Here is a 25,219-nt window from a genome sequence, read left to right on the forward strand (position 1 = left end):
CACGGGCCCAGCCGCTCCGCGGCATGTGGGATCCTCCCCGACCGGGGCACGAACCCGCGTCCCCTGCATCGGCAGGCGGACTCGCAACCACTGCGCCACCAGGGAAGCCCCATGGGGTTCCTTCTAATGGCTCTCAGATAAGTGGCCATCTACTGCCTGACTGCCATACTTCATTTGGCAGCCTGTTCCACAGTGGGCCAGCTCGACTGCCACTTACAAAGCTTACTCCCTCTGCTACACAACAACCCCCAAGTGTTTCTTCCTTTGTCAGTTTTCTGTGCCTCAGTTTTCTGTTTGTGCTGCCCTCTGCCTTTGGGGAGCCACTGCCTGGCACTCAAGTGAAGAACTGGTGTGCCTCAGAGGGATTTCTCCCAGCTCTTCACCCTGCCCCTAGCCTTCAGTTACTGCCTCTGTGCTCTTGGTAGAACCCTGTGGGAAAGAGCTGGAAGGTGATCCATAATGCACGCCTACATGCAACCTTTAAAGATTCTTTAAAATTTCTGCTGGTTTCTTACTATTTTTGTTTCTGATAGCTTTTTCCTTTGCTGTCACTCTACCAAGGATGAAAGAGTTCTGATGGGTTTTAAATACTGTGATTTTGTAGTCTAGCCAGCTGGGTAGAAGCTACAATCTCTTGCCATATGCACACAAGAATTATTTGTAAAATGAAAAAAAATGAATCATAAGGAAATTATTTTTACGAAGTTTACAACCAGAAATGCAATTCATTAGCATATGTAACTAAAAGTACAACCTCAATAAATTAGATTTCTGAGTTTGAAAAAGCAACAATTATATATGTTCCACACTGTTAGTTTCCTTATATTTATAAATACTCTTAAATATTTCAAAAAATGTAGATGGCTCATTTTGTAATAACACAAGTTGCCTTTTGACATACAACTTAAATTTTCTATTAAATGATTTTTGGACAAGTAACAATGAAAAAGGGGCAAAGATAGGTAAATGGTGGGCTGTTGGTAAAGTGAACTACTCAATACCAATTGAACTTTTTTCTGATGGTAAATCATAATGCTCTCTCTAAAGCTCATCAATATACAGGCATACATATTTATAATCAGTAGCTTAAAAATATGACTTTTTGCGCTATTCCGTACCTCTTGGATTTTTACCTCTACATTAGTCAACCGAACCACCTTTTAGGAATATGCATGAAGATGGAAGTCCCTGTGAAGAATATGGTGTGAATCTCCTCTGTCTCCTGCAGTTAAATCCATTTGAAGGATATATTCTTCGATTATCATCTGGACAGAGAGGTCTAAATAGAAACAAGTTATTTTTAACTTTTTATTATGAGAATTTTCAAACACAAAGTAGAATAATGCAATACACATCCATGTGCCCATTACAGAATTCATCGTCATCATTTTGCTAATCTTGCAGAAACAAGTGTTAATTATAATCAGAGATAAAACAGGATTCAAACTTCGTGGAAAAGAGTAAAGTATACTTTTTTACCAACAGTCAGATGGTGAAGGTGGGCAGAATCATTGCATGGTGCAACATGGTAAAGTACATAGAGGGTTAAGGTCCTTAATAGAAGGATGCATCTTGCATGAAAGGAGGTGGGACATATTTTATAGGCCCCTCTTCAGGCTGCAGGAAGAATCAGGACCACAGCTACACTTGCCTATTTATTTTTTAGATTATGAAGTTAAAGAGAATAGCAGAATCATTCTGGTATAGCAGTAAATCAATGGATTACGTTACTTATAGACAGTCTCTTCTAAAATATTCCTTTGACACTGAGAAGCTGAAGAAGGCTAATGAATCACCTATTTTAAATTGTAATTTTTGCTTTTCATGTATGTTTAAACCTAAAACCTCTCTTTTAGTACGACTGAAATATACCTTTGTGGGATAAGTCTAGCACGTTTTTAATGTAAATATTCAATAGTTTCTAAAAAGATCCCTGTTTTTCTCCCTGCTACAGTCCCTTCTTATCCAAATTGCTAATATGCTGTGTTACTTAGGCCTGCCAGTGCTGGGTAAGCTGAAAGGAAGAGGGCAGGAAGAATTCTGTCTTTGCTGTCATCTGGCTTTTCTCCCCCTTCAAAACAAGGTCTCTTTTAATCTATCTAAAATTTTCCTTTAGGTTTTTTCCACCTAAGCAGAATATCTTTGAGCCATTTTATTTTAAAACAACTTTATTGGAGTATCATTGCTTTACAATGCTGTGTTAGTTTCTGCTGTATAACAAAGTGAATCAGCTATATGTATACATATATCCCCATATCCCCTTGCTCTTGTGTCTCCCTCCCACCCTCCCTATCCCACCCCTCTAATTGGCCACAAAGCACCGAGCTGTTCTCCCTGTGCTATGCAGCTGCTTCCCACTAGCTATCTTTTTACATTTGGTAGTGTATATATGTCAATGCCACTCTCTCACTTCGTCCCAGCTTACCCTTTCCCCTCCCCGTGTCCTCAAGTCCATTCTCTACATCTGTGTCTTTATTCCTGTCCTGCCCCTAGGTTCATTAGAACCTTTTTTTTTTTTTTTTTTAGATTCCATATATATGTGTTAGCATACAGTATTAGTTTTTCTCTTTGTGACTTACTTCACTCTGTTTGGCAGACTATAGGTCCATCCACCTCACTACAAATAATTTTGTTTCTTTTTATGGCTAATATTCCATTGAATATATGTGCCACATCTTCATTATCCATTCATCTATCAATGGACATTAGGTTGCTTCCATGTCCTGGCTACTGTAAACAGTGCTGCAATGAACATTGTGGTACATGACTCTTTTTGAATTATGGTTTTCTCAGGGTATATGCCCAATAGTGGGATTGCTGGGTCGTATGGTAGTTCTATTTTTAGTTTTTTAAGGAACCTCCATACTGTTTTCCATAGTGGCTGTAGCAATTTACATTCCCACCAACAGTGCAAGAGCGTTCCCTTTTCTCCACACCCTCTCCAGCATTTATTGTTTGTAGATTTTTTGATGATGGCCATTCTGACTGGTGTGAGGTGATACCTCACTGTAGTTTTGATTTGCATTTCTCTAATGATTAGTGATGTTGAGCATCCTTTTATGTGTTTGTTGGCAATCTGTTTTCTTTGGAGAAATGTCTATTTAGGTCTTCTTCCCATTTTTGGATTGGATTGTTTGTTTCTTTGATATTGAGCTGCATGAGCTGCTTGTATATTTTGGAGATTAATCCTCTGTCAGTTGCTTCGTTTGCAAATATTTTCTCCCATTCTGATGGCTGTCTTTTCATCTTATGTTTTCCTTTGCTGTGCAAAAGCTTTTAAGTTTCATTAGGTCCCATTTGTTTATTTTTGTTTTTATTTCCATTTCTCTAGGAGATGGGTCAAAAAGGATCTTGCTGTGATTTATGTCATAGAGTGTTCTGCCTGTTTTCCTCTAAGAGTTTTATAGTGTCTGGCCTTACATTTAGGTCTTTAATCCATTTTCAGTTTATTTTTGTGTATGGTGTTAGGAAGTGTTCTAATTTCATTCTTTTGCATGTAGCTGTCCAGTTTTCCAAGCACCACTTATTGAAGAGACTGTCTTTTCTCCATTGTATATTCTTGCCTCCTTTATCAAAGAAAAGGTGACCATATGTGTGTGGGTTTATCTCTGGTTTTTCTATCCTGTTCCACTGATCTATATTTTTGTTTTTGTGCCAGTACCATACTGTCTTGATTACTGTAGCTTTGTAGTATAGTCTGAGGTCAGGGAGTCTGATTCCTCCAGCTCCATTTTTCTTTCTCAAAATTGCTTTGGCTATTTGGGGTCTTTTGTGTTTCCATACAAATTGTGAAATTTTTTGTTCTAGTTCTGTGAAAAATGGAATTGGTGGTTTGATAGGGATTGCATTGAATCTGTAGATTGCTTTGGGTAGTATAGTCATTTTCAATATATTGATTCTTCCAATCCAAGAACGTGGTATATCTCTCCATCTGTTTGTATCATCTTTAATTTCTTTCATCAGTGTATTCTGGTTTTCTGCATACAGGTCTTTTGTCTCCTTAGGTAGGTTTATTCCTAGGTATTTTATTCTTTTTGTTGCAGTGGTAAATGGGAGTGTTTCCTTTATTTCTCTTTCAGATTTTTCATCATTAGTGCATAGGAATGCAAGAGATTTCTGTGCATTAATTTTGTATCCTGCTACTTTACCAAATTCATTGATTAGCTCTAGTACTTTTCTGGTAGAATCTTTAGGATTCTTTACGTATAGTATCATGTCATCTGCAAACAGTGAGTTTTACTTCTTCTTTTCCAATTTGGATTCCCTTTATATCTTTTTCTTCTCTGATTGCTGCAGCTAAAACTTCCAAAACTATGTTGAATAATAGTGGTGAGAGTGGGCAACCTTGTCTTATTCCTGATCTTAGTGGAAATGTTTTCAGTTTTTCACCATTGAGAACGATTATACATCACTTGAGGGTGCTGATCATTAAGAAGTCTTGACTTTTTCCCAGGTCTGTGGGGGAAAATATGCTATAAGTCCTTAGTATTCTAACAGTAAGTGAAGGATAAATGCTAAGTTATTAGCAAAGTCTCCCATTATTCAAGTCAGCAGAACACAATTTTGTTGTGATGTCCCCTAAATTGGGAGGGATGTGCCACATTTTAACTTTACTTCTTTGTATCTGCTAATGAGCACAAAATTCTCTCTTGCAGCTATCAACTTGTAAATTTCCAAACAAAAGTGTGTTGGTATTAAACAGAATAGTTTTTTTTCTGAAAGTTGGTGAACAACACATTTCACAACATCTTTTCATTTAAAGGACTATTTCATAACCAGATCACTTTTACCACAATTTATATGATATGGGTTAAGGAAATAATCTTAAAAATATGGCTGGATTACTGAACTGACTTCATGTCACAAAATATAATAAAAACATATATTGATTTTTATATAATTATTCCTAAGATCTATTAATAGATTATAATAGAAAATATTTAATATCAATACACTTGGGCTGTTTCCAATTTTTGACTATTATAAATAAAGTCACTATGAGCATTCATATCAGTTTTTTATGTAAACACAAGTTTTCATATTTCTAGGATAAATGCTCAAGACTGCAACTGCTGGGTCAGATGTTAAATCCATTTTTAGTTTTATAGGGAACTGCATAATTACATAGGGAACTACAGAACTACATATAGGGAACTACATAAACATAAAAATACACCAACTTGATACAGAGTTTAAAAGAGGAATAGATAGCATTTGGGATGACAAAAAGATAACTATTAAAAACACAGGATGAGATATTATAATTGACCACAAAGTCAGAACTTTGCTTTCCAGCAACAAGAACAAAAAGGAAAGTTTAATTAAAAAACAACAAAAAACCCCCAAACTAAACAACAAAAAAACGTAATATTGTCTAAAAAAAACAACCAAATGAATGGGAGAAAATATTTGCAAATGATATGACTGATAAAGGGTTAATATCCAAAATATATAAACAGCTCATACAACTCAGTATCAAAAAAACAAACAACCTGATTTTAAAAATGGGCAGAACACCTGAATAGGAATTTTTCCAAAGAAGATATACAGGTGGCCAACAGGCACATGAAAAGATGCTCAACATCGGTAATCAACACAGAAATGCAAATCAAAACCACAATGAGATATCACCTCACACCTGTCAGATGGTCATCATCAAAAAGACCACAGATAACAAGTGTTGGTGAGAATGTGAAGAAAAGGGAACCCTAGTACATTGCTTGGAATGTAAATTGGTACAGCCACTATGGAAAACAGTATAGAGGTTCCTCAGAAAACTAAAAATAGAACTACCATATGATCCAGCAATTCCATTCCAGAGTATATATCCAAAGAAAACAAAAACACTAAATTTCAAAAGATATATGCACCCCATATTTGTGGTGACAAAAGTTTTTAGAGAAGATTTGATTATCAATAGAAGGATGGTAGAATAAACTAATGTATAGTTTTGGACCATTATATAACTTTTATCAGGAATGAGTTCAATCTTTTATCTATTGACCTGATGGAATGTCTATAATATACTATTAAGGAACAGTATTCATTGAAGGGTAATATGTACTGTTTGAGATCCCATTTTTATTTATTATTATTATTATTATTTTTTTTTTTTTTTGCGGTAGGCGGGCCTCTCACTGTTGTGGCCTCTCCCGTTGTGGAGCACAGGCTCCGGACGCGCTGGCTCAGCGGCCATGGCTCACGGGCCCAGCCGCTCCGCGGCATGTGGGATCTTCCCGGACCAGGGCACGAACCCGTGTCCCTTGCATCGGCAGGTGGACTCTCAACAACTGCGCCACCAGGGAAGCCCTATTTTTTATTTAAAAATTAAAAAAATTTTTACTTTTGGCTGGGCTGCGGCTCATGGGATCTTAATTCCCCAACCAGAGATTGAACCCCGGCCACGGAAGTGAAAGTGCTGAGTTTAAGTGCCAAGTTTTAACCCTTGAAGAGAAGGAAAACAATACTTAAAATCTTTATTTGAAATTTTGATTCTTATGGGAAAACGGAACATACCTCTGGATGGACATGAAGCTGATGAAATCCCAGAAGGTCTCTTTACTCCTGATAACTTTCAAACACTGCCTGAGTACCAGATCAATTCTGGCGAAGAGGTTCTGAGAAAGCGCTTTGAGACAACAGCAGTTAACACATTGTTCGAAAACATAGCAGAAACAGATGCTAGAGATCTGTGAGAGCTGCATTTGGGAAGAAACCCTCAGAGAAGTGGGAGACTCTCACTTCTTTTCCATCATCACTGACGATGTGGTGGACATAGCAGGGAAAGAGTACCTGCCTGTGTTGGTGAGGTTTGTTGATGAAGCTCACAACCTGAGAGAGGAATCTGTGGGCTTCCTGCCTTATGAAACTGATGCAGAAATTTTGGCTGTGAAATTTCACACTATGATAACTGAGAAGTGGGGATTCAACATAGAGTACTGTCGTGGCCAGGCTTACATTGTGTCCAGTGGATTTTCTTCCAAAATGCAAGTTGTTGCTTCTAGACTTTTAGAGAAATATCCCCAAGGTATCTACACACTCTGCTCTTCCTGTGCCTTAAATATGTGGTTGGCAAAATCACTGCCTGTTATGGGAGTATCTGTCACATTAGGAACAATTGAGGAAGTTTGTTCTTTTTTCCATCCATCACCACAACTGCTTTTAGAGCTTGACAATGTAATTTCTGTCCTTTTTCAGAACAATGAAGAAAGGGGCAAAGAACTGAAGGAAATTTGCCATTCTCCAGTGGACAGGCAGGCATGATGCTTTTGAAATCTTAGTGGACCTCCTACAAGCACTTGTTGTATGTTTAGATGGTATAAATAGTGTCACAAATGTTAGATGGAATAACTGTATAGCTGGCCGAGCATTTGTACTCTGTAGTGCGGTAACTGATTTTGATTTCATCGTTACCATTGTTGTTCTTAAAAATGTTCTATCTTTTACAACAGCCTTTGGGAAAAATCTTCAGGGGTAAACTTCTGATGTCTTCTTTGCAGCCAGTAGTTTGACTGCAGTGCTGCATTCACTAAATGAAGTGGTGGAAAATATCTAAGTTTATCATGAATTTTGGTTTGAGGAAGCCACAAATTTGGCAACCAAACTTGATATTCAGATGAAACTCCCAGGGAAATTTCACAGAGCTCAGCACAATAACCTGGAATCTCAGCTAACCTCTGAGACTTACTATAAAGAAACTCTTAAGTGTTCCAACGGTGGAACACATTATTCAGGAACTGAAAGATATCTTCTCAGAACAGCACCTCAAAGCTCTTACATGCTTACCTCTGGTACCCTCAGTCATGGGACAGCTCAGATTCAATACATCAGAGGAGCATCACGCTGACATGTACGGAAGTGATTTACCTAATCCTGACACACTCTCTGCTGAGCTGCAGTGTTGGAGAATCAGGTGGAAACACGGAAAAATATAGCACTTCCATCCACTGTTTATGAAGCTCTTCATCTGGCAGACATCAAGATTTTCCTAATGTTTATGCATTGCTCAAGGCCCTACGTATTCTTTCTGTGATGAAGGTTGAGAATGAACGCTATGAAAATGGGCAAAAGCATCTCAAAGCATACCTGAGGAACACTTTGACAGACCAAAGGTAAAGTAACTTGGCTTTGCTAAACATAAATTTGGATATAAAACACGATTTGGATTTAATGGTGGATACATATATCAAACTCTATACAAGTAAGTCAGAGCTTCCTATACATAATTCAGAAACCATTGAAAATACCTAAGAGACTTTTAAAATAGCCTCTCTCTTATGTTTGATATTTGAAAAAATCTGTAAGAAATCTAAAAATACCTTACAGCAAAGTTGTAAGGTGTACGTAGGCCACTTAATCACTGAATATCTTGACCTGTAGGCCTCCCATTGAGTACATTAGTCATTGATAATCTGCCTGTTTAAATGGCCTGTTTGAAGTTCCATGCTTTGGAGACCTAACTGTTCTTCCAGAAGATAGCATTGAAAGTACCATGTTACACTCTGTGTGATCTCTGCTAATGGCACTTTGGAATTGTATTAGTTAAGTCATTTTAGACACTAACATTTATCACTGTGGATCCAATTGTCAGGTATTGAGTTATCAGTTCTTTGAAGAAATAACTTTTGAGGAGGTATGGGTGGAAGGAATACATTTTATAAACATTACAGTGAAGCTCATGACTGACCTTTGAATAATAGGAGTTTTAAGTATGCTGTTAAAAATCTGTAAGGGACTCTTAAGAAAATTATCAGACTGTAAGAGAAACATGTGAGCTTGCCAAACAAGGATTTCAGTGTAGATTCTGTCTTTATCAAATGAAGTTAAAGTAACAAGTTATAGTTAAAGTTTGAATGGAAGAGCCTGCCATTGTCGTTCCACATCTGGTTGTTGTTTATATTCCTTTATTGAGCCTACATCTTCATAAGCTTTTTGGCAGGTATATGTTGAACACTTCTGTTTCATGGTCAAAGCAGGATCAGAGGCCATGGATACTGACAACTGATTTGTCTGTTTTTTTCTGTCTTTTTCCATGATCTACTGCCTCATCTTGATTTATAAGCAAAACCTAGAAAACCTACAAAAATAAGTGTTTTGTGGTTTATCTAGGAATAATACAGAAAATATTGCTGTAATTTTTGGTGAAGAAAATCAATTTTGTATAGCTTTTATCAACCTAAACAAAGTGTGAATTTTGTTTTTAAAAAAAAGTGGGGTAGGGCTTCCCTGGTGGCGCAGTGGTTGAGAGTCCGCCTGCCGATGCAGGGGACACGGGTTCGTGCCCCGGTCCGGGAAGATCCCACATGCTGCGGAGCAGCTGGGCCCGTGTGTCGTGGCCACTGAGCCTGTGCGTCAGGAGCCTGTGCTCCGCAACGGGAGAGGCCACAACAGTGAGAGGGCCGCGTAAAAAAAAAAAAAAAATTGTGGGGTAGAAAGTTTAAGGAATGATAAAAGAACAGTAGCTGTGAGTAGGAAAAGGAAAGAATGGCTAGCTACATTATAGACCATGACAAATCATCACCACAGTAATCTGGCTATGTGATATTCACTACTAGAATTTAGTTACATTTATATATATATCAGTTGAAAAAGCAAATGGCTAAACTGAACTAGGGTGGACAGTATGCTGGGAAAAAGTGGAAGCAAGACAAAAGGCAAGGAAAGTTTAGATACTGGTGTGAATAAATAATAAACCAAGTAATGTGGCTAGACAAGGAAGAAAGTTAATCTATTGACAGAGACTACCGATGATAAAATGGTAGTCAAGGGACAGGGTCTTCATGAGGTGAGGGATTAAATATAGAAAAATAAGGGAGAGAGAGAGATGAAGAAGGAGAAGAGAAGAAGAAGGAGAGGAGAAGGTTAGACTTTAGGATTTTTAATATTGAACAGTCTTAGATGTTATGGTCCTGCAGACAGTCAGTTAAGGGAATTTGGGGTGCTGAACCTGTGATGCACGTGAAGTTTTCTGGGTGTTTACCAAGTATGACAGAACCTAGAGGCAGTGTACGATTTACCGATCTCTGGATCTTAAATGAAACTTTCATAATACTGTTTCGGTGCCGAGCTGCCAAAGACATTGGGACTTTATTTGGTTATTAAGGTTAACATCAGTATTAGTTTTGGTGACTATACTATTAAAAGATAAAAACTCTAAGAAACTCAGGTAATTAATGAATCTGAAAATAAAAAGATTAATAATGTTTATACGCTTCTGTCATTAATATATACATTTAGAAAATAAAATCAAAGCTTAAAAACTCATCAGAGACTCACACAAGATAAGTGTAAATTTCAAAGGTGAACTAAAGGTTACCCCTTGAAGCGTGAGTATAGTTCGGAACATAAAACAGTATTTTAAACTCTAGAATGTACGTTTATAGAACACTGCTTAAAAATATAAATCAATTTTGAATATTTACATTAGAGAGTGAGGTCCCAGCTTAAACTCACCCAGTGTTTGGCAAGAATCATGTATGACAGCACTCTGTTCCCAATTTTCAGGATTCAGGGACTTCATCCCCCTCATCCCCATACAGGGCTACAATTGCCCTTCTCATGGCAGACCCTCTGGTTTTGTGACAGAAAAGCTCTGAAAAATGGGCAAATAAGTAGAGTAAGAGGGAGACACAACTGTATGGAATTGAAGATCCCAGCTGTTTTGGATATGAGTATGGAACTCAGTGTGTGGTTATTCTGTCACAACATATATAATCTCACTAGGACACAAATATAGCAAAGAACAGAACTTTACTTGGAAAGAGAGTGGGTCCAAAGTGTAACTACCAGGAATTGCTCTTATATGAGGAAAGTGTCTCAAAGTAAAGAAATAAGGCAGGGCTTCCCTGGTGGCGCAGTGGTTGAGAGTCCGCCTGCCAATGCAGGGGACACGGGTTCATGCCCTGGTCCGGGAAGATCCCACATGCTGCTGAGTGGCTGGGCCGGTGAGCCATGGCTGCTGAGCCTGCACGTCCGGAGGCTGTGCTCCGCAATGGGAGAGGCCACAACAGTGAGAGGCCCACGTACAGCAAAAAAAAAAAAAAAAAAAAAAAAAAAAGAAATAAGGCAGAGAGCTTAATAAAAGAGTTTTCCATTTGGATCAAATAAACAGAGAACATCTCTGAAATACATTTCTAAAAACTTTAGAAATCCATGGGAAAATGAATTTTTATTTCAAAAAACAAAAGCAGACCATCTGTCTCCAAATTTAGATGACTATAATACTTCAAATCTGATGCGATCAAAGTATGTTAAGCAGCAGGGTTTAGCAAAGGTCATTTCTCACCTCTCTCTATCTTCTCTCTTTTACTACCATCATCCCTATCCCTCTCCCCCTCCCCCCAAAAAACCCCTCATGTCAAAATATTCTATAATTTAAAAGGCAATTGTACATTTTTTTGTTCTTTTCTAAATCGACCCCAATCACAGTATCTCTTGTCTGTGGCCATATACTTCCCCTCCCCCTCCCCCACTTTGGGAAGAGAGGTCACTGGGAGGTAAAAGTAAATCTGTACCTCCAGATAAGAAAATTGCTGCTTTAGAGTTATTGCAACTAATTTGTTTAATGGTTTTACATTTAACAAAGCACTTTCATATTTCACGGTCACATTTCACCGTAATCCCAGGTGGCAGGCAGGAGAGGGAATATTATGATCATCCAGGTGGTTCAGATGACAAAACTGCAGCTTACTGAGTGAAAGGACTCTAGGGATATCTGAGACAGATTCATCTTCTGAGGCTGACATCACGGAAGGTAACTGCACCTCTTGACAAAACAGTCCTTCACAGCACTGTCTGGAAACAGTAATATAAATTAAGGTCCTTCTTCCCTCTTACCCTATATAGCTGGAGTTGCAAATTCAGACGCCAGGCAGGATGACACACCTAAGTAAAACATGCCCCAAATAAAGAAACGATAAAATGAAAAGGTAACTTACACTAAGCCTCAGTGCTGAAGAGGCCAGAGGGGGGTGATGGTAAATTGGAGGACTGGGCAACTGGAGAGGCTTTCTGTTCATAGCGAAGAGAGCTGCAAATCACTTACAACTGACTATTGCCTTGGATGACTGCCATGTACAGATCTAGTTTTTCTAAGTCTGATTTTTCAAGAAATATAGACTTTTATGTTAAGTCTCCTGACCTTTAAATGACAGAAACTTAAAAAAAAAAAACAAAAACTAAATCAAAACACTTTGGCAAGTGAGATTTGGCCCACTAGTTCGAGATATCCGCTGGACTGATACTGCTTCCCTCCTCTTCCCCCCAAACACATAATGCTCTTTAAGCATTATGAATGCTTGAACACTTGAATATATTTAGGGTTGATTTTTTTCCCCCTCTGAACTATGTCTACGATTAGAGCTCAAATCCTACCTCTATTTAGCCTGTTCATTATTTGGGCCTATATAGTTCATAACAATTAGGTGTAGTTATAATGATACATCTCAGAGTGTTCTTGTCTTCACATTGAGCCACAGCCACCCTCAGCCTCTGCAGGAGACCCTCCAACACTAGCAGTCTTTGAGGGATTGCAGTATGACTCCATTTCCTTGGTGCATCCATAAAATACTTATTGAGTGAAGACAATGAAGATTATTGACAACGCTACCCTGCTTTTCTGATGGCCTTCTTCAGGAAGTTGTGATTTTTAAGCCGTGTGGATGAAAGGCTCTTGGTGCTGCAGCCAGGAGTGAGTGCTGTGCCTCTGAGGTGGGAGAGCCAACTTCAGGACACTGGTCCACAAGAGATCTTCCAGCTCCACGTAATATCAAATGGCAAAAATCTCCCAGAGATCTCCATCTCAATACCAAGACCCAGCTTCACTCAACGACCAGCAAGCTACAGTGCTGGACACCCTATGCCAAACAACTAGCAAGACAGGAACACAACCCCACCCATTAGCAGAGAGGCTGCCTAAAATCATAATAAGGCCACAGATACCCCAAAACACACCACCAGACGAGGACCTGCCCACCAGAAAGACAAGATCCAGCCTCATCCACCAGAACACAGGCACTAGTCCCCTCCACCAGGAAGCCTACACAACCCACTGAACCAACCTTAGCCACTGGGGGCAGACACCAAAAACAACGGGAACTATGAACCTGCAGCCTGCAAAAAGGAGACCCCAAACACAGTAAGATAAGCAAAATGAAAAGACAGAAAAACACACAGCAGATGAAGGAGCAAGATAAAAACCCACCAGACCTAACAAATGAAGAGGAAATAGGCAGTCTACCTGAAAAAGAATTCAGAATAATGATAGTAAAGATGATCCAAAATCTTGGAAATAGAATAGAGAAAATGCAAGAAACATTTAACAGGGACCTAGAAGAACTAAAGAGGAAACAAGCAATGATGAACAACATAATAAATGAAATTAAAAATACTCTAGAAGGAATCAATAGCAGAATAACTGAGGCAGAAGAACGGATAAGTGACCTGGAAGATAAAATAGTGGAAATAACTACCACAAAGCAGAATAAAGAAAAAAGAATGAAAAGAACTGAGGACAGTCTCAGACACTTCTGGGGCAACATTAAACGCACCAACATTCGAATTATAGGGGTCCCAGAAGAAGAAGAGAAAAAGAAAGGGACTGAGAAAATATTTGAAGAGATTATAGTTGAAAACTTCCCTAATATGGGAAAGGAAATAGTTAATCAAGTCCAGGAAGCCCAGAGAGTCCCATACAGGATGAATCCAAGGAGAAACATGCCAAGACACATATTAATCAAACTATCAAAAATTAAATACAAAGAAAAAGAATTAAAAGCAGCAAGGGAAAAACAACAAATAACAGACAAGGGGATCCCCATAAGGTTAACAGCTGATCTTTCAGCAGAAACTACGCAAGCCAGAAGGGAGTGGCAGGACATATTTAAAGTGATGAAGGAGAATAACCTACAACCAAGAATACACTACCCAGCAAGGATCTCATTCAGATTTGATGGAGAAATTAAAACCTTTACAGACAAGGAAAAGGTAACAAAATTCAGCACCACCAAACCAGCTTTACAACAAATGCTAAAGAAACTTCTCTAGGCAAGAAACACAAGAGAAGGAAAAGACCTACAATAACAAACCCAAAACAATTAAGAAAATGGGAATAGGAACATACATATCAGTAATTACCTTAAATGTAAATGGATTAAATGCTCCCACCAAAAGACACAGACTGGGGCTTCCCTGGTGGCGCAGTGGTTAGGGGTCCGCCTGCTGGTACAGGGGATGTGGGTTCGTGTCCTGGTCCGGGAGGATCCCACATGCCGGGGAGCGGATAGGCCCATGAGCCATGGCCGCTGGGCCTGCGCGTCCGGAGCCTGTGCTCCGCAACGGGAGAGGCCGCATTGGTGGTAGGCCCACGTACTGCAAAAAAAAAAAAGATACAGACTGGCTGAATGGATACAAAAACAAGACCCATATATATGCTGTCTACAAGAGACCCACTTCAGACCTAGGGACACATACAGACTGAAAGTGAGGGGATGGAAAAAGATATTCCATGCAAATGGAAGTCAAAAGAAAGCTGGGGTAGCAATTCTCATATCAGACAAAATAGACTTTAAAATAAAGACTATTACAAGAGACAAAGAAGCACACTACATAATGATCAAGGGATCGATCCAAGAAGAAGATATAACAATTGTAAATATTTATGCACCCAACATAGGAGCACCTCAATACATAAGGCAAATACTAACAGCCATAAAAGGGGAAATTGACAGTAACACAATCATAGTAGGGGACTTTAACACCCCACTTTCACCAATGGACAGATCATCCAAAATAAAAATAAATAAGGAAACACAAGCTTTAAATGATACATTAAACAAGATGGACTTAATTGATATTTATAGAACATTCCCTCCAAAAACAACAGACTACACATTTTTCTCAAGTGCTCATGGAACATTCTCCAGGATAGATCATATCTTGGGTCACAAATCAAGCCTTGGTAAATTTAAGAAAATTGAAATTGTATCAAGTATCTTTTCTGACCACAACGCTATGAGACTACATATCAATTACAGGAAAAGATCTGTAAAAAATACAAACACATGGAGGCTAAACAATACACTACTTAATAACGAAGTGATCACTGAAGAAGTCAAAGAGGAAATCAAAAAAAAAATCAAAAAAAAAAAAAAAAAGAGGAAATCAAAAAATACCTAGAAACAAATGACAATGAAAACACGATGACCCAAAACCTATGGGATGCAGCAAAAGCAATTCTAAGAGGGGAGTTTATAGCAATACAATCCTACCTTAAGAAACAAGAAACATCTCGAATAAACAACCTAACCTTGAACCTAAAGCAATTAGAGAAAGAAGAACAAAAAAACCCCAAAGTTAGCAGAAAGAAAGAAATCATAAAGATCAGAACAGAAATAAATAAAAAAGAAGTGAAGGAAACAATAGCAAAGATCAATAAAACTAAAAGCTGGTTCTTTGAGAAGATAAACAAAATTGATGAACCATTAGCCAGACTCATCAAGAAAAAAAGGGAGAAGACTCAAATCAATAGAATTAGAAATGAAAAAGGAGAAGTAACAACTGACACTGCAGAAATACAAAAGATCACGAGAGCTTACTACAAGCAACTCTATGCCAATAAAATGGACAACCTGGAAGAAATGGACAAATTCTTAGAAATGCACAACCTGCCAAGATTGAATAAGGAAGAAACAGAAAATATGAACAAATCAATCACAAGCACTGAAATTGAAACTGTGATTAAAAATCTTCCAACAGAGCTTTCCTGGTGGCGCAGTGGTTGGTAGTCTGCCTGCCGATGAAGGGAATGCGGGTTTGTGCCCCGGTCCGAGAGAATCTTGCATGCCGCGAAGTGGCTGGGCCCGTGAGCCATGGCCACTGAGCCTGTGCATCCAGAGCCTGTGCTCCACAGCGGAAAAGGCCATGGCAGTGAGAGGCCCGCGTACAGCACCAAAAAAAAAAAATATCCAGCAAACAAAAGCCCAGGACCAGATGGATTCACAGGCGAATTCTATCAAACATTTAGAAAAGAGCTAACACCTATCCTTCTCAAACTCTTCCAAAATATAGCAGAGGGAGGAACACTCCCAAACTCATTATACGAGGCCACCATCACCCTGATACCAAAACCAAACAAAGATGTCGCAAAGAAAGAAAACTACAGGCCAATATCACTGATGAACATAGATGCAAAAATCTTCAACAAAATACTAGCAGACAGAATCCAACAGCACATTAAAAGGATCATAGACCATGAACAAGTGGGGTTTATTCCAGGAATGCAAGGATTCTTCAATATACGCAAATCAATCAATGTGGTACACCATATTAACAAATTGAAGGAGAAAAACCATATCATCTCAATAGATGCAGAGAAAGCTTTCGACAAAATTCAACACCCATTTGTGATAAAAACCCTGCAGAAAGTAGGCATAGAGGGAACTTTCCTCAACATAATAAAGGCCATATATGACACACCCACAGCCAACATCGTCCTCAATGGTGAAAAACTGAAAGCATTTCCACTAAGATCAGGAACAAGACAAGGTGGCCCACTCTCACCACTCTTATTCAACATAATTTTGGAAGTTTTAGCCGCAGGAATCAGAGAAGAAAAGGAAATAAAAGAAATCCAAATCAGAAAAAAAGAAGTAAAGCTGTCACTGTTTGCAGATGACATGACACTATACATAGAGAATCCTAAAGATGCTACCTGAAAACTACTAGAGCTAATCAATGAATTTGGTAAAGTAGCAGGATACACAATTGATGCACAGAAATCTCTGGCATTGTTATACACTGATGATGAAAAATCTGAAAGTGAAATTAAGAAAACACTCCCATTTACCATTGCAACAAAAAGAATAAAATATCCAGGAATAAACCTCCCTAAGGATACAAAAGACCTGTATGCAGATAATTATAAGACACTGATGAAAGAAATTAAAGAAGAGACAAATAGATGGAGAGATAAACCATGTTCTTGGATTGGAAGAATCAACATTGTGAAAATGACTATACTACCCAAAGCAATCTACAGATTCAGTGCAATCCCTGTCCAACTACCAATTCCATTTTTCACAGAACTAGAACAAAAAATTTCACAATTTGTATGGAAACACAAAAGACCCCAAATAGCCAAAGCAATTTTGAGAAAGAAAAATGGAGCTGGAGGAATCAGGCTTCCTGACTTCATACTATACTACAAAGCTACAGTAATCAAGACAGTATGGTACTGGCACAAAAACAGAAATATAGATCAATGGAACAGGATAGAAAGCCCAGAGATAAACCCACGCACGTATGGTCACCTTATCTTTGATAAAGGAGGCAGGAATGTACAGTGGAGAAAGAACAGCCTCTTCAATAAGTGGTGCTGGGAAAACTGGACAGGTACATGTAAAAGTATGAGATTAGAACACTCCCTAACACCATATACAAAAATAAGCTCAAAATGGATTAAAGACCTAAATATAAGGCCAGACACTATAAAACTCTTAGAAGAAAACATAGGCAGAAGAGTCTATGACATAAATAACAGCAAGGTCCTTTTTGACCGACCTCCTAGAGAAATGGAAATAAAAACAAAAATAAACAAATGGGACCTAATGAAACTTCAAAGCTTTTGCACAGCAAAGGAAACCATAAACAAGACAAAAAGACAACACTCAGAATGGGAGAAAATATTTGCAAATGAAGCAACTGACAAAGGATTAATCTTTAAAACTTACAAGCAGCTCATGCAGCTCAGTATCAAAAGAACAAACAACCCAATCCAAAAATGGGCAGAAGACCTAAATAGACATTTCTCCAAAGAAGATATACAGATTGCCAACAAACACATGAAAGAATGCTCAACATCACTAATCATTAGAGAAATGCAAATCAAAACTACAATGAGATATCATATCATCTCACACTGGTCAGAATGGCTTTCATCAAAAAATCTAGAAACAATAAATGCTGGAGAGGGTGTGGAGAAAAGGGAACACTCTTGCACTGCTGCTGGGAATGTGAACTGGTACAGCCACTATGGAGAACAGTACGGAGGTTCCTTAAAAAACTACAAATAGAACTACCATACGACCCACCAATCCCACTACTGGGCATATACCCTGAGAAAACCATAATTCAAAAAAGTCATGTAACAAAATGTTCATTGCAGCTCTATTTACAATAGCCAGGAGATGGAAGCAACCTAAGTGTCCATCATCGGATGAATGGATAAAGAAGATATGGCACATATATACAATGGAATATATTACTCAGCCATAAAAAGAAACGAAATTGAGTTATTTGTAGTGACGTGGATGGACCTAGAGTCTGTCATACAGAGTGAAGTAAGTCAGAAAGAGAAAGACAAATACCGTATGCTAACACATATATATGGAATCTAAGAAAAAAAAATGTCATGAAGAACCTAGGGGTAAGATGGGAATAAAGACACAGACCTACTAGGGAATGGACTTGAGGATATGGGGAGGGGGAAGGGTAAGCTGTGACAAAGTGAGAGAGTGGCATGGACATATATACACTACCAAACGTAAAATAGATAGCTAGTGGGAAGCAGCCGCATAACACAGGGAGATCAGCTCGGTGCTTTGTGATCACCTAGAGGGGTGGGATAGGGAGGGTGGGAGGGAGGGAGACGCAAAAGGGAAGAGATATGGGAACATATTTATATGTATAACTGATTCACTTTGTTATAAAGCAGAAACTAACACACCATTGTAAAGCAATTATACTCCAATAAAGATGTTAAAAAAAAAGTTCATCCAGAAAGAAAAAAATAATAATACATCTCAGTGAATACATGCTATATGTATTTTTAAAAACATGTACCACTGTATAATAATAATTCCAGGAGTTAGGTGTACTTAAGGAACACCACAGAGTACATATCACTTGCATATGCACACATACTGTATAATGTTGCTATTTAAGAGATATATTGGGTTGGCCGAAAGGTTCATTTGGTTTTTTCCATAAGATGGCTCTGGTAGCACTTAGTTGTTTTTAACTTCATTTGAAACCATTTTGTTAGATTGTATTGTGACAACAGTCATATCACTGTGCATTTAAAAAAAACTCATCGGGCTTCCCTGGAGGCGCAGTGGTTGAGAGTCCGCCTGCCGATGCAGGGGACACGGGTTTGTGCCCCGGTCCGGGAAGATCCCACATGCCGCGGAGCGGCTGGGCCCGTGAGCCATGGCTGCTGAGCCTGCGCGTCCGCAGCCTGTGCCCCGCAACGGGAGAGGCCACAACAGTGAGAGGCCTGCGTACCGCAAAACAAAACAAAACAAACAAACAAACAAACTCATCAAAATTGGTGAATTTTTGTGTAGCCATTTTGCCGAAATGCAAAATGTTGCCGAAAAGCAACATTTCTGGCATATTATGCTTTATTATTTCAAGAAAGGTAAAAACGCAACTGAAATGCAAAAAAAGATTTGTGCAGTGTATGGAGAAGGTGCTGTGACTGATGAAACATGTCAAAAGTGGTTTGCGAAGTTTCGTGCGGGAGATTTCTCGCTGGACGATGCTCCATGGTTGGGTAGACTAGTTGAAGATGGTAGCGATCAAATCGAGACACTGAGAACAATCAACATTATACCACGTGGGAGATAGCCGACATACCCAAAATATCCAAATCAAGCACTGAAAATCATTTGCACCAGCTTGGTTATGTTAATTGCTTTGATGTTTGGGTTCCACGTGAGTTAAGCCAAAAAAACCTTCCTGACCATATTTCCACATGCGATTCTCTACTTAAACATAACGAAAACATTCCGTTTTTAAAACAAATTGTGATGGGCAATGAAAAGTGGATACTGTATAATAATGCGGAATGGAAGAGATCGTAGGCAAGCAAAATGAATCACCACCAACCATACCAAAGGCCTGTCTTCATCCAAAGAAGGTGATGTTGCGTATGTGGTGGGACTGGAAGGGAGTCCTCTATTATGAGCTCCTTCTGGAAAAACAAACGATTAATTCCAGCAAGTACTGCTCCCAATTAGGCCAACTGAAAGCAGCACTCGACGAAAAGCGTCTGGAATTAGTCAACAGAAAACGCATAATCTTCCATTAGGATAACGCAAGACCGCATGTGTCTTTGATGACCAGGCAAAAACTGTTACAGCTTGGCTGGGAAGTTTTGATTCATCCGCCGTATGCACCTTCGGATTTCCATTTATTTAGGTCTTTACAAAATTCTCTTAATGGTAAAAATTTCAAATCCCTGGAAGACTGTAAAAGGCACCTGGAACAGTGCTTCGCTCACAAAGATAAAAAGTTTTGGGAAGACGGAATTATAAAGTTGCCTGAAAAATGGCAGAAGGTAGTGGAACAAAACGGTGAATACATTGTTCAATAAAGTCCTTGGTGAAAATGAAATATGTATCTTTTATTTTTACTTTAAAACCAAAGTAACTTTCTGGCCAACCCAATATTTCTAGACATTTTCTCTTTCTCGACTCTCATTGTTCTTAAATTCCTATACCAGAAGAGCCCTAGAAAGATGGGAGACCCTGCAAGGATTTTATTCAGTATGACAGTTTGGCCAAATGATTTCAAGGTTTGGACATATTTATCCGTATGCATTATTTCAGATTATAAGGTGAGTGGAACTTCAGTTCTACTTGTACTTATGCCATAATGTACCAATATAACCTGGAATATTAGTTTTGCAGCAGTTTCTCTACTTCCACATCTCCCCTTCCCCAAATGTACAAGGTTTGTTAGAAGTTTTAAACACTTTCTAAATTTCTCTAGGATTAAAGCGCTAAGCACAACGCCTCACACAGAAAGCGGCCATTAAACATTTGAACGTTTGAATGAATATAAGCGCACGTAACACTGCTGTGCTACTTTCCATACTAGCAAGTTTCCTCACTTCGCCCCCGTCAGAGTTTCCCAGGACAAGTTTCCAACCACGGAACATTTTATTTAACTTGTTATTTTAACACGGGGTGAGTCACTGGGAAAAGAAAATAAATCAATGTAAGTTGTTTCTTTCATTAAGCGAAGATGACATGTCACAAGTGCGCATGCCCAGCATGCCCTATTTTAAGAGTGCAAAATAATTAAATTGGTTACACTAATAGCAAGCTCTGGAAAGAAAAAAAACCCCTAGCATATTCGGGGCGCTCTTTCAGATGCCACACCCAAAGCACCTGAACTCTAAGAACCTCTCTCCTCGGGGCAAGGCAGAGGCAGGTCCCGCCGGCCAAGACCCGGGTCTTCGCGCTCCTCGGCGACCCGCACGCAGGTCACAGGCTCCGGGGCGCATCTGGACGGTGCGGGCGACCGCACTTCCACGGCGGGCTTGGGAGCATCCTCCCCCGGGAACACCCGCTCAGAGGCGACCCCGGTGGTCACCGCGGGCCCGCGCCGGCCAGGGAGCGCGCGGCGGATACTCACCCGTTGGCAATAACGGTTCTTCTTCACCGCAACGCGAGAGGTGCGGGGTTCTCACGACCCAGGCCACCCCGCTCTCAGATCTCTTCCAAACAGCCACTGGAGCACAGACGCAGGCGGCGGGTGATCAAAGCCCGTGGCTCCCGCCGGGCGCTCTAGGCGGAGACCGGGCCGAGCCCCAAGCCCACGCAGCCGGGTGAGCAGATGTTGCGCACGGAAGATTCCAGAAGGCACCGGCTCCTCGCGCGCGCCGGGCCCGACCGGCTGAGTGGCCGCACCGCGCATGCTCCCGAACCGCCTCGAAGTTCAGCTAGGAGGCGCAAGCGCCAGGCTAGCTTGTGGAGCGGATGTCGGGAGCGCTGCGGGGCGGTTGGTGACCTCTCAGAGTATGCGGTGAACGGTGCGTCCTGCCTTCGCTGCCCAGACGTAGCAAAAGTGCAGTCCATCCAGGTGAAAGTCTTACTGTCCCAGAAAGCCTCCACCCTTCCCTGTCAGACGCTCCAGTATTTTGTCTGGTTGGAGACCGGCTCTGTGGGTTCCCCGGCTACCAGGGCCAGACCCGCATGGGCCACTGGGACTTGTAGTCCCCGGGACCTGGCCCACCCATTAGTCATCCCCTTGAGAATTAATCGGGTTGAGAACAACTCCATTATATAGCTTTCGAGAGCAGTGGTTGATTTACTTCGAATCCGGGTCCGTATTATTTATTGAATCCCTACTGTGTGCTGAACACCTTGCTAAGATTGGTGGAGGGTAGAAGAAGATGAGTTCATGCCCCAGCCCACTGTAGGGTAAGCAGCAAGTGGCCTTGTAAGGTAGACTGTAATGAAGAAAAACTACGTATTATTAGTGCTAGTGGAGGTCCCAGAAGGACCGGAGTCAGAAAAAAATTTCCTGGAAGATGTGGGGCTTGAATCCGGCTTTGAAATGTGGAATGCTCTAGATTACGGGAGAAGCTGGAAAAATCAAATGATGGAATTGCGGGGAGTATAAAGAAGAGTTTGGTCTGGGTATAGTTGAAGGTTTATGAGAGAGTGGTGAGCAAGGCTTAGGTGGGGAAGTGGACACAAGCGTCTTTTGCCCTCACAGAAAAGGCCTTTGTTTTGAGTTTCTCTCCAGTGGAGACTATAAGTACAGGCACCCAAGATACATCTTCAGGTTTAAATAAAAGATAACACCACAGGACTTACTTGTGTCCAGTTTCTGGACCTCATGGCCATTGTTGCTCTGTGAATTAATACATTTTTATCAATCCTATGATGAACTTGTGGGTAGCAAAATTACATTGCATTGTGTGTTGGATATAATGTTTCAAAATATACTACAGTTTTTATAATTTGTCACTTATTCAATTTTTTAAAAATTTATTTTATTTATTTTATTTTTGGCTGCATTGGGTCTTCGTTGCTGCATGCGGGCTTTTCTCTGGTTGCTGCGAGTGGGGACTACTCTTCGTTGCAGTGCGTGGCCTTCTCATTGTGGTGGCTTCTCTTGTTGCGGAGCACGGGCTCTAGGCGTGCGGGCTTCAGTCATTGTGGGATGTGGGCTTAGTAGTTGTGGCTCACGGGCTCTAGAGCGCAGGCTCAGTAGTCGTGGTGCACGGGCTTAGTTGTTCTTCGGCATGTGGGATCTTCCCGGACCAGGGATAGAGTCCCGTGTCCCCTGCATTGGCAGGCTGATTCTTAACCACTGCACCATTAGGGAAGCCCTCAATTTTTATATACCAGACGTTTCAAGGGAAGTGGATCCAGTCTTTCTTGACCTACAGAAGCAGGTTGTGATGATTTCCGACTTAGTCCTGAGAGCAGTGGATGATTTAGTTTTGATGCCTTTCAAAGATGTGTACAAATTCACAGATCAGAAAATTCTTTGTCAGACTGTTGGTTCCTAGGTTTTCAGTTTAGAAAATAAGATCACAGTTAACTAAAAGATATTAAATTTCAAACTTAGGTAATGGAACACCTGGAAATCTTGATAGTTTTCATGAAACACTGTGAAATAATGCTGTGTTACACTTAATTGTGGAATATTTTGGTTAAGTTCCACCTTTTCCATATCCCAGTACCAGTAAAGGGTAGCTGGTGGCATGTATTTAATAAATTTTAATTTGAAAAAGTGCTATCCATTGCTTTAATTTTATCATAACTTTGAATGAGACTAATTTTTTGGCATAGCATCCCCATTCAAATCAAAGAAATCTGGGAGAACATGATTTGTCAAACATTGCTATAAGGGAGTTCAGAAAAGATTCATGATACTATGTGACAATAAATGAACAAAGATAAAGGTGAAACTGGGTTTTGGACTGAATTCTGTTCTGCTAAGGAAGAAAAGTGGATTAATACATTTGAAGTTATTTTCAACAAGAGCTGGGGAAAAACTGAAGGAAAAACAAATTTCTAGTTAGTTCATACTTGACCAAAGAAATATTATTAGATACCAGAATATGCATTTTGTGATCATTTCATACACTAGAGATTTTCCTGTAATTTTGTTCTGCTAACACTCCTGAAACCAAGTGGCAGGTGGTTGAATGTTAAATTTACACACAACATAGAATAGGCTTTAGGAAATTTTATTTCAGGAATCACCATAGTGATAAAGGCATTGCTGGATGTATTTGCAGAACCCAGAGATTTCTACATGCTAAGCAAGAGGCAAACATTTATACTTATAAAACACTTATAAAAATTGCCTTCTGTTTGGTATGGACCAGAAAAGGTTGAATGAATTACTTCACTTTAATTCTCAGGCTTTGACTGTGGACCTCCAGTTAATCTGATACAAAAATAGCTAATCTTCAATTTCCTTGTCTTTTAGAAAAAGCTGTAACTACAAGGATTGTAAATTAGCAATATTCTTGAAGAGAATATTGGATTTAACTGTTGGAGCCAGTTTTTTAATACAGAAAGTTGAATTTCTGTAAGAAGGTGGAAGTCTGAGTCATAATTTTTCCTTGCTTCCGCATGTGATTTTTCGATAGGGCAAATGCAATTTTCATCCAGATCTTCAATTTTATCTACTATTTTGCCTATAATCATTTATTTATCTTATAGTATTTATGAGACGATAAATAAACTAGTTTAGAAACATCTACAGGTCTGCAAAAAAAGTGATTAATAATTTCTTCCACAATAAGATTTTTATTTAATAATTTATTATAATTTAACTATCTATAGGATGTGTCACTGCTAATGTTTTCCCTAGCTTTAGCAGATAAAATTTGCAGGTGTAGGCATCAGTAAGCCAGGTACTGATTTGAAGTTCATTTTTCATTTTAGAAGTTCTTGCAGAGTGGAAAGTAAATTCAAACTTCTCTTTTCCCAACATTCTATTCCTGTTGTGTCCATTCTTGGTATGTTGGTGGGAAAAATCTTAAAGGTGTTGATTCTTTTCAAGAGTCATGGAATCAATCTCAAATGCTTTTTTTTACTGAGTAAACAAAGGAGTTAGCTAACTTAGAACTGGTTCTCTTCTGCTCCAAGTCAGTTCAGTATTGTTAATCACTTTTTGGACCTCTCATCTTAATGTCCCATAAGCAGCCTCTGAAAACTGAACTCTTTAACTCCTTCCCCAATTATATTCGACAATATACAGAATGATACTACCTCTCAGTTACTCAAGCCCAAACCTTAGAGTCCTTGATTTCTTCCTCACTTTGTCCTACACATCTAGTTGCTCACCAAATTCTGTGAATTCTACCCCTTAACTGAATCTCCATCTTCCATTCCCGCTTCCACTTTTGGATTCAGATCTCCAGAATCTCTCATCAGGACTATTATAATGGCTTCTTAACTAGTTTTCC

General features: G+C 39.5%; 2 protein-coding genes across 2 annotated transcripts in view; both read left to right on the plus strand.

The window, feature by feature from the left end:
- Positions 1 to 10,204, plus strand: part of ENTPD1 (ectonucleoside triphosphate diphosphohydrolase 1) — a 124,940-nt gene extending 114,736 nt beyond the window's left edge. The window contains exon 10 of the mRNA XM_032607371.1: positions 7,198 to 10,204. Within this exon, the coding sequence (XP_032463262.1) occupies positions 7,198 to 7,263 (66 nt within the window). The 3' untranslated portion in view covers positions 7,264 to 10,204. The remainder of the gene's footprint in view (positions 1 to 7,197) is intronic.
- CC2D2B (coiled-coil and C2 domain containing 2B) overlaps positions 7,978 to 25,219 on the plus strand; it is a 111,965-nt gene continuing 94,723 nt past the window's right edge. The window contains exon 1 of the mRNA XM_032607357.1: positions 7,978 to 8,111. The gene's annotated coding sequence lies outside the window, so the exon portion shown is untranslated. The remainder of the gene's footprint in view (positions 8,112 to 25,219) is intronic.

The sequence above is a fragment of the Phocoena sinus genome, chromosome 16 (assembly GCF_008692025.1).
Source record: "Phocoena sinus isolate mPhoSin1 chromosome 16, mPhoSin1.pri, whole genome shotgun sequence".
Taxonomy (NCBI): domain Eukaryota; kingdom Metazoa; phylum Chordata; class Mammalia; order Artiodactyla; family Phocoenidae; genus Phocoena; species Phocoena sinus.